Source organism: Halyomorpha halys, unplaced genomic scaffold, assembly GCF_000696795.3.
Source record: "Halyomorpha halys isolate HHAL.00 unplaced genomic scaffold, Hhal_1.1 Scaffold1298.1, whole genome shotgun sequence".
In the NCBI taxonomy this organism is placed as follows: domain Eukaryota; kingdom Metazoa; phylum Arthropoda; class Insecta; order Hemiptera; family Pentatomidae; genus Halyomorpha; species Halyomorpha halys.
In genome coordinates this window covers 65,861-76,928 of record NW_027105670.1, presented here as the reverse complement: position 1 = coordinate 76,928, position 11,068 = coordinate 65,861, and the positions used below count along the sequence as shown (strand labels likewise).

At 35.4% G+C, this 11,068-nt stretch overlaps 1 protein-coding gene across 1 annotated transcript in view; it reads left to right on the top strand.

Annotated features, from left to right (window-relative positions):
- Positions 1–210: 210 nt before the first annotated feature.
- Positions 211–11,068, top strand: part of LOC112211723 (zinc finger protein Xfin-like) — a 57,848-nt gene continuing 46,990 nt past the window's right edge. Inside the window, exons 1-4 of the mRNA XM_067052837.1 lie at positions 211–312; positions 1,121–1,180; positions 1,548–1,620; positions 10,011–10,061. Coding sequence (XP_066908938.1) covers positions 1,584–1,620; positions 10,011–10,061 — 88 coding nt within the window. The 5' untranslated portion in view covers positions 211–312; positions 1,121–1,180; positions 1,548–1,583. The remainder of the gene's footprint in view (positions 313–1,120; positions 1,181–1,547; positions 1,621–10,010; positions 10,062–11,068) is intronic.

Genomic DNA, 11,068 nt, shown 5'->3' with positions numbered 1-11,068 from the left:
GACTATTAAATAATTTGTTTTATGTTAAATTTACTTTTGTGCCTTAAGAGTGCTAACATCCCTGGAAATCGATATGATATCGTTGGTTCCATTACTTTGAGGTAGTAAGGAAAGATCTGATCTGATTTATTTCTTTTTTAAATTATTGAGCTCACAATAGCTTTAACATTTTTAAGAATCGTGTGGTGGAGATTATAAGAGAATTTTAGACTTTATTAAGATGTGAGGATTTGATATTGGCCAGTGGCCGCACTGCCAGTCTATAACAGTGCGTTAGGTTATATCGTTGTTGATTAGCCATGGATGGAACTGGTAAGTGATTATTAGTTTTTATCTTTGGTTTGAATAATATTTGTTAATAACTGAACTCGTTATGTAATGGGACACACAAATTATGGACTGATTTGAAAACGTTCACTTCCTTTAATTTGTAATATTAATCTGTTATTGAATTGTGTAGTGACCTCTAACTGTGCAAGAACAACTCCTCTATTTTATATTATTTTAATGTCCCTGAATGGTAACTACCATATATTGTTAGTAACTAAAATAATTGAACTAACTATGACTTCTTACATATTATAGGGCAAATTATGTCCATCAACCAATATTCTGCAAGTCTTTTCACTCTAATATTGCATTTAGAATTAAAGATGAAACTGAGGACTTTTAGAGTAAAATATCTATTATTTGGATGAGACCTAAAATTTTTATTGTTTTGGATTTTTCACAAGAGTTCTACTAAAGGCTTTTTACAGTATATTTTTGTGCAAAACATTTTTATTTAGTTTTCTCTTACATTTGTTTTAAAAAATACCTTCTATTCTCTTTGATGATGAAATGAAATGTTTTGATCATTTGTAACAGTGACTAATCATTAAAATCATAATGAATTATAATTCTTTAGTTTTTTATTATATGTATTTTTTAAAAATATTTTCAATTTAATCTTTTTATAAATATCTATTCAGTATTCAGCAAACTTCTCTCCTTACTCTCCAAAAATCAAATAAACAAATATTTATACTTGTTGAATAGGAGGGCATTCAGTTTCAACTTAATTAATTTAATTAATAAGTCTCCTATCATACAAATTGTTTTTCTATTCTTATTTTTCCAGGTATGGATAGCTTGGAGATTTCTATTAAAGAAGAAGTTACAGATGAAACTTGACCTTATGGTACATTTTATTTTTTAGTTGAATGTTATCCATTGTCATCTGATTTTTTTAGTTTTATATTATGATTCTTGAAGCTTTTTAGTGGGTCATTTGTTAATTGGCTATTAAATTGTAATAATACCTTAGTATATTACTGTCAATTAGTAATCACTCATTTTCACAGAAATGTTTTACTTGGTTAATCCTGTATGTTTAGTTGAGTTTAACTTTTTTAGAAGTAACTTTTATTAGTGAGAAAACTGGAAAAAAAATTAAAATGTATTTTAATATTTAACCAGTATTTAAGTACTATTTAACCATTGGAAAATTGGTCTATTTAATTAAATATCTAATCGTAAATAATTTTTATTTGAACTTACTCTTTCAGATAAAAGTAACTTAGACATATTTATTAAAGAAAAAAATGATGAACGAAACTGGCCTCTCAGTTCCATCTACTAGTAAGTTTTTTTTTCCTAGTTTAAATGTTATATATTATCAACTAATCCTTAATATTTTATGTTATTGATTTCTGAAGTTTCTGTTGATGATAGTTGATACATTTTATGTAGTATGAGAAATATTGTTTTGTTTTTTTAACTATTCTAATTAGTTGTATTATATAGCTCTGGTCTTGGATCTGCCTGTGAGATATGAGAACAAACCTCATCAGGTGGGTAGAGTGGAAAGGGAAAAAAGCAATTTTATGAAAAATGCATCCCTTTCCTTAAAGAAAAATTGTGCGAGATCTTCAGAGAGAGAGAAAGTTCACCATGAGAAGCCTCTGGTTTGGATCTTGCGATATTGGAACAATATCAAATAGAACATGGAGCTTCTTGGAAGACCTAGATTGGGGATATAGTGATCTTGAGGGAAAATATTATTTTTGACTCCCTGGGTATCATACATCATTACTGGTATGGGGATTAACTCGGATAATATACATTTGTGTTTTTATTAACCTATTTATTTGTGTGTTGTAACTTATTTATTCATTTATATGTTTTTAAATTTATTTAATTTTTTTTAGTAAACTGTTCTGCTGCTGTGATTGTTTATTTTGTGCATTGTTTATACGTTGTTGTCTATTGATCATATCTGTTAATTTGCTTAATTGACCAAAAGGTTTTTGCGGATCTATGGAGAGGAGAGTTATGGAAGAGTGAAACATGGGGAATAATGTATTGGACAAATTGGTAAAATTTTATATGGCATTGTGTGAGGAGAAAATAAATATATGTATATAGGGAAAAAAATATTTATTTTTTTTTAAGTGTATTGTATTAAGTTTATTGATAATTATTATTTAAAAAATGGAAAATGTTAATGTATTGTAGTGTATATATGTCCAATATTGGATTGATGGTTATGCTGTGTGCTTACTTACGCTGGGTACCAATACCTAATTTATTAGTATGATAAGTATTTATCAATAATCAAAAGTATGTTAGTTTTCATATCATGAATTTGTGTTTATGTATTTATTACTCTAGAAAATACTTTATTACTTTTTTTTTATTGAAACATTCATTTTTATAATTAATACCATTTTATATTTTAATACTTTTTAGTGATATAAGAAATTAAATTGCGGTATAAAGGTGACACCATAAGTTATTGAAACTCATTTAATTGTTAATTTAATATATTGAGTATGAATTGCACCTTCGACTTAATGGCGTTATTGCACTTTTGTCTGGCTTATTTTTAGTGTACTGTATGTATAAATTAATTGTATTAAAAAAAAGTATTGGCAGAAAAAAATCTATTAGATAATTCACATATGGTTGTATTGGTGGCTGAAAGAAAACATCTATAATTATAGTGTGTTAATGAATTTGGATTTGGAGTCTATGGATTTTGATGATGTGAATCATATAGAAGGAAGTTGACTTGCTCCATGCTTTTCTATTCTTCCCTTTTGCATCCATCCATTTCCCCTCTATTGCCTACATTATGGTGGGGCCCTACAAACTGCCTACCTAAATTGCTCCAGGTGATTTATTTGAAGATACAGGTTGTCCCAGGTAGTCTGAAATTTACTGAAAAAAAATATTATATAAAATTATACCTATGTAAGAGTTTTGAAAATAAAAGAAAAGGTAACCTTGCATTATGAACACCATCATTTATAATTACTTAAGATAGCTTAGATTAATTTAAAAATAAGAAAAAAATAAACTAAGTGTGTGCAACTGCCAGAAATTATGTTGAGTAAGCATCTCTCAACCCTAACGATTCCCAATCTCAAGAGGGGATGAAAACTAAGTAACAACTTACTTAGGGAAACTTATACACTCCTTGTCAATGATTTAATGATAACTTTATGAATTATAAAGAACCTTTATGTGAAATCAACTTAAATAAACATTGAGTTAGATTACATTAACTAAGTGTTATCCTTTTCTACTCCTAGGGGATTACTTAACTGCTCAAATAAGGTGACTACTGAAGGGGTATGCACCATCAAAGTGGTGGTGTCAGTATCTCTACTAGGAAATGTGGTTGACACTTGAACTGTGGGCCATTATCCTACAAGTGGCTGCTTCTCCAGTAAGATAACTAGTTTCCCAGCATGGGGCTCTTGGTGGTCCACTTCTGCTGCAGGGTGTGAAGGTACTTCCTTTCGCCATGGAAGGTAAGTCCTTTCGCCATGGAAGGTACTTCCTTTCGCCATGGAAGGTACTTCCTTTCGCCATGGAAGGTACTTCCTTTCGCTATGGAAGGTGCTTCCTTTCGCTATGGAAGGTGCTTCCTTTTGCCATGGAAGGTACTTCCTTTCGCTGTCTATACCAAAATTGTGCAAGTTGAAGTTTCAATTACCCTCCACTTCAAGATAAAGAATGGCGATGAGGAAGCCTGCAACCAGGGTGTCAAAAAGTTGAACTTCAGGCATCTTTGGTGAGAGGGTAGAAAGGACAGGAGAAGACTATCTTTACCAGAACAGTGGCTAATTTCTTAAACATGAACGGTTGAATCCTCACAGAGCTTGCCAATAATCGTTTCACTGATCTGATCCCTGCCTCCGAAATACCTCTTCAAAGTATGAACTTCCATTCAATCCCTTTCGATCCAGGTTATTGGTAACCAGTGTCTGATTCTTCATCTGGAGTCTTTACACATCCTTCAAAAACTTCGAAGAACCATGAAGATTGTTCCGTGGTCGAAGCATGTGGTACTTGGTGAGATTCATCTTGAAATGAAGCGGTCCAGGTATGGTTGAAAGGCTGTTGTGGTCAAGGTACTTACCAGATCTAGATCGAGGGCATTACTGGACATGCACATGAAGGGGCACAGAGCCTTCCCCAAAGAAGTGTTGCGTCGGTTTGATTCGTTTTCCAATAAGAGACCGCATTAGTCAACTCAGGTTTGTGTGAAAGGCCTTATTTCCTCGAATCTCGCTTTGAGTAGCGGCTCCATTATAGGAACTATAGGTTCGGCTCACTGACTCCGATATTGAACTCAACGCTGAATCCTTACTCTTATTAATTTGGCGGTTGGTATCTAGTATTTCCCTCTTAGAAATGCTAAGGGGAGGGCCCGCATGAAAATGTTTAGAGTGTAGGGGGTCAATAATCAGGCTCTTCTTGGAAGGAAAATAGGGTGCAAAGCTGTGTTGGCCACAGGGGACTACTGTAGACGTCATCCCTCCCTGATGATTCTCCGTCCGTCAAGGAAAGGTGATAATTGAGCAAATATTTTAGGGACGATGACGGTTTTCTTGTAGAGCTCTGGAGGAAGTGTGCTGAACGAAACCATAAGAGTTCAGCTTCTTCGATCTAATCTGTGGGAAATAGCTCCAGAGCTTGTCTGAGAGACGATGAGGATATTCTTCATGCCATTCGTTGAATGAGCCTCAATAATTTATCCATGGTACTGAAGCAAGAATGTAAATGGAGGAGCATTCTGCCCAGTCATGAGGGGTTCGTACGTTTTGATGTCCTTTGAATGCTGCTCATAATAACCGTCCTGGTAATGGGTTTTCACCAATGTGAGACAAGTGGCTCAAGTACTTTGGCCCATTCCAGCTGGAAGTGGAATGGAGTGCTTCAGCTTCTTGGGCGCACAGCCACGTGAAGCTAGATCAGCGGGGCTGTCTTCAGAGTGAACGTGGTTTTCAGAGGTCAAGTGGCATGGTGGTAAGAATTCGATCAACTCGATTAGTGACAAGCACTCCCAGCTCGTGTGCGGGGGTCTCCAGCCTAGAAAGGACCACTTGTGAGTCCGTCAATCAAACGATTTTCTGGTGATTGTTGGTGTAATGCAGGAAATCAACCGAGCGATAGCGCCACATATTCCCAGACGAGGGATGGAGACGAATTTGAGGGAGCTACCACAGATTTTGCTTGGTTAAAAGCAACCTTGACGTCAGGAGAGTGGCTTTCCGAACGTAGATAAAGGGTCGCCGCGTTTTTTTGGGAGGTTGCATCGCAGATCCGCGCTTCCTGGTGCTAGATGTATCAAGGGATGTACATCGAAGACAAACTCTGCCAATCCTGTATCAATTTCCTCCATGCTTCGCTCAAATCGGTTGGCAACTCCTGTGGAATCTTTCCAACTTCCTGAATGCGTGTCTCTACAGTGGAGATATAATTGCCGGCAAACCCAGTGGACCAAAGTTCCTGGCCACCGCTGAAAGCAATCCTGAAGAGACCAAGAATTTTAACAGTCGTGCTCGGGATGCTGGATGGGAACAAATTATACATTTTGCCTGTCGCATGACAACACCTCTTCCCTTAGCGAACAGTGTACATAATTGTGAGATTAGTTCGTGGGCTTGCGCAGGAGTTTTGGCTTTGCTAAAAGTATCATTTACGTACACGTTTTAATGCGAGGTAAAAGTCCCAGCTTTCATCCTCCCCCATGGAGAGCCTGGTAAGCTCTTGATATGACTCCATAAGCAATTGTCTTAAGGTCAAACTCCAGAATCGCTTCTGTGGTATTAGTGCACAACAGTATGTGCTGGTATTTCCGATCATCGTTATGCATAATGATCTGTCCGTATATCTTCACAACGTTAGCCCATACGCGACTGCGTATAAGCGAAACTAAATCAAAATGCTTCCTCTCTTTTTTATATTTCCAAACCACTTCAACTGCTTCTTATCTAGAATTTCAGTTAGTGGTTTCCTGAAGTGTTCCCTTCTTGTTCGGCCGGCTACTTTTTTGAGATATTCCATTTCAGTGCTGTGATTCTTTTCCTGTATCTGTCGGGAATAACCCAGCTCTCACTTCCGTATAATAAGGTGGGAAGGTAAATTGCATTAAAAATGTACAGTTTTACTTTTCTGTCAACTCCTCACATCCCAACAACTGTATTGTAGATCTGGTAATAAATGGTATTTGCTTTTTTAATCCTATTGGATATTTCTGGTTTATTTTTACCTTATCTGCTAATAACTGTACCTAGGTACGTGTAATGTGCTGCCTCTATGATTCGTCCTCTGCAAGTAATCTGCACATCTCCCGGTTCTCGTCCAATTTGTATGGCTTTGCTTTTACTTGCATTTATCATTATATCTTTTCTCTCTAGCTTCTCGGATCTTTGAACATCCGTGCGCAATGTTTCCTCCATATGTCCACTATAACATTTTGATATTTACATTATAGTACAAAGCGACTATAGGTTTTTTCGAATTCCTCTTCCTTTTAGCCTCTCGTACAACTAATTTTGCTTCTTGTCTGCGTCGGACGTACGAAGAGTCTTTTGATGTTTCTGTTATGGAGGAAGTAGCCTATAACGTTGTTAGCATTCCTTTCTTGGGCATTAAAAGTAATCTTATAGGGAAATAGAGAGTTCCCAATCAGTAGGTCAAAGTCAACGCAAAAATCTATCAGCCTCTGACCATTGGTATCTTTGGCTTCCTCGCCTCCATGTTTCCTTATCACTCCATGAGATCGGTGGAAATCATTTCCTGTCCTTGCATTAAAATCACTTATAATAATTGTCTGTCTATTCTTATTTTTTGCCTCATAATTTCTCTTTTTAATTCAGCATAAAATTGTTCTTTATCGAGAATGTCTGCAACCTCTGTAGGGGGGTATATCTGAATAAAAACTAAATTCATGGATGATATTTTGGTAGATCCTAGAAGAATCCGGGTCCCATTCTTCAACCTTAGCTAAGATGTTATCTTTCATGGTAATACCTACTTTTTCCTTTCCTCTGGTATCCTTCAGGACTCCCGAATACATCAAGGTGTGGTATTCTTTGCTCTCCATTACCTTTTTTCTTCACATCACTAATGCCTAGGATGTCCCCGTGGTACGGCATCATCTCTGCAGATATCTCTTCCTTCTTTCCCTTAAGTGTCTTTATGTTCCATGTAGCCAGTCGTATTTCCTTTTGAGTGCCACGTCGTAACCATTGATTTCCATCAACTCAGAGGGACGAACTCCCTAGCGGGCAGGTTCCGTCGAGAATGCCCAGAACGCAACAAATCATACAAGCTATGACGGGTTGAATAAGAGTTGGCGTCGAATACCACTGTAAGTTTGGAGTTGTTCAGTTACTCTTGCCTTACTCCGTGGTGAGGTATTATTTAAGAGGAACGGGTGATCACAGACAGCATTGGTCAACATTGTAAGTTCCTCAAGGTCGCAAAATGCTTGTAGAAGGTCTTCAATAATACTTTTGGAAGCCAGCTAGGAGCACACAGCACGGTTCAGATGTTCTTACTTAACGCTTTCAAATCGACAACAGTGCACAACTGGCCTTTGTTATTCCCTTCTTCATTGAGCTAAAGCTCGAGCCAAGAGTCGTCAGGAGTGTATCCTTATCACCAATCGTTACAGTGAGCTCTTCATGCTCAATCCAGGTCTCCCAAAACACAGCCTAGAGTCACTTAGCTTCTATCAACCTCGCGTCGAATCCATTACCGTCGGCGTCACTCAGGGTTTCTATCTTAACATTTGAAATACCAATAATATTTCGTTTCATACCTCGCATATACCTTTCCAGTGGCGACAGAAATAATCTTCTCTTCCGAAGAACCGGTCTCAGCGTTATCTTCAATAACGAAAGCAAGGAATCCTTCGAACAGAGGGAGGGGGGAAATAATTATGATTATAAGTTTTTTACTGTATTACTGAATTTAAGATTCATTCGAAGTTATGAATTGTTAACAACATATTATCCTTCGAAATTAAGAAATAAGGTTTTAATGAATCTTAATTGAATTGAACACGGTATGAATATATAATTAAGCGCTATATTATAGTAAGGAATATAGAGACTAATTTTGATATTAAATTGTAACTACATATACAGGGTGATTCTGGGTCAAGCGGCTAAACCGAAAATATGAACTGAGGACCTCAGAACTAGGAAAAAATTCTCTGAAGGTATTTATGAATCATCCGGCCCGGTATGGACCATTATGTGTGAATTACCCCTTCAACTTACAGCCTGGCATTACTTCATTTTAGAATATATATGCTGCACTATATGGTTGGTAACATGTACCTATATGGCATCTATATGGTAATGCTTCTACTATTTTGCCCTCGAAGCACATAGAGGAATGGATTGGAAAATATACAAGAGAGGTACTACGGACTATTACTGCGTTTCAATCACAACGAAACACTCCACACTTTATGGGAAGACTTGAAGTGGCACCCGTTCCTGTGAGACTGATGTCCCACAGGAATATTATTAAAACCTTAATTGGTTTCAAAACAAACTTTGTCCTAGTCAGTAAAAATTCTTAACATGAGTTGTACTCGCTTCGTGAAACAATGTTATTTAAAGCTACCTCAGCTATACAGCTGATTATAAGTTTATATATGCTGTATAATACTCCTTTAATATATAACTCTTTATTAATATAATAACTCCTTTGAGTTTGCAATATACCCAATTATAAGATAAAAATACTACTGGAGAGCTTTGGAATGTTTCACCCGATACTAATAAATAATCGGTAAGTACCAAAATTAGAATGGGGAAGATCTTGGATAGATATAGGGAATTTGTCATGGATAAAGACCTCTTGTTATTACGAGAATGGACCTATAATCCGTGGTACGGTAGGGTCTTAATTAAAGCGAAGCTCCTCAAAGCAACCTAAAGATCGGCTGCGCCATAGCTTACTTCAAAATAATTGCCCAAGTACGACTCTCCGGTAAATATGCAATTAATGTGTCGCTCCGGAAAAATATATTTTGGACCCACAGAAAATATGTCCAGCTTTTGATGGAACGACATTGGAGGATTGTGTCCATTTTTTAACAAACTTCCACCCGTAATATGAGAAGCGAATTAGAGTTATGTAGTGGGCCTTTTTTGGTTAGTTAATAGCTTATATAATAATTTAATAGTTTAAATACTACTATTATTATTTAACTTATAAATTATTAGATTATATATATAAGATTTTAGTTCACCATTTTTGTAAAACACTATGCAGTTTGAAACATATGTTCCTTTAATTGTTCAATATTGCAGCGGTTCTGCAACTTCCAAGGTGAAGCTGCCATGTTGACTGTTTGAACAATGTTTTTTTTTTGTCCACTCACTGTCTTGACATGACATCTTTTAATCGATAAAGATTGGTTACCTTACTTGTATGATTAACAAAGCTGATTAGCAATATTAAATTAAAATTATATTTAACATTCAATATAATTTAACTATTTATTTATTTTTACGGTGGAAAGTTTTTGTGATAGCTAAATTAATAGCCAAATCGTTGTAAAAGGAAAATAAAGAAAGATCAGTGAAAGAGAATATGGCTTGGTGATTAACGATTAAAAGGTTGTTTCCTTCCACATGGCAGGCTTTAGATTTTCATTTAAATTATTATTATGTTTCAATTCTCCTGTTTAAAGTATTTTTACTTGTTGGCAGGTGGCTATGTTCATGGTCAACAGGAAGGAGAGCTACCTGTTCCAGATGACGGTGAGAACTATTCATGTTATTATAATCCTAAAAGTAATTATCTCAAGGAAAATATTTTAGATTTTGCGTTATTTACTATTTTTCGTGTGATCGTTCTTCACATTCTCCTTTGATTTGATTGCAACATGTTCGACACTGGACTTCAGAATAAGGCTGGTAGTCATTTACACAATGTTTCTGCACTTAGTCCCAACATGGCGACGGCCGGACTAGTTCATCCTTTTATATCGTCAATACATAGGAACCTTGATCTTCCAGCATGGCCAGTTCTCTCATTTCGCTAAGTTGTAAGGATGGAATTTATTATTTATATATATTATAGATGACCGTAAAACTTAAATATAAGAAGATGGTCAGGGTTGCGGTCAAAAAAAGAACAAATAGTTTATAACTATTTAATGTCCGACGTTCCGCCCCACTTTGCAAGGCTTCATCAGGGCTAAAAAGTTACAAAAAAAACTAAGAACATTACAACAATAAGACACAATAAGGTAATTTGAGTCAGGATAAATATTATGTAAAAATTAAGTGATAAGAAATTACATAGAAATAAAAGGAAGGAAGTCATAAAATAATATTAATACAAAATAAACCTGAAAAAGCAATGATAAAAGTAAAATTTTTGAAAAATACGTAAAATATACAGTTAAAAAAGTACGAAGTAAGAAAATAGAGATCAAATAAACGTCTTGAAAGAATAAATATAAATATAAATACTAATAATGATATTAAATGATAATAAATGAGCCAAGAACAAATCAGGACCACCAACCTGTTCAAAGCGAAAGGTTGAACAGAAGGTGACAATAAATCGGAAGCATGGAGGAGTGGTGGCCAGCCGTTTAACGGTTATATTTCAATTTCAAATACGTCGTATATATAGGAAGTAGTCATTAAAATATGACGAAAAATGAAAAATAATAAGAGAAAGACACAGAAATATGATAATAACTATAATAATTTTTTAATTTAGGAATAACTAGGTAAAATTAGAATGATACATATCG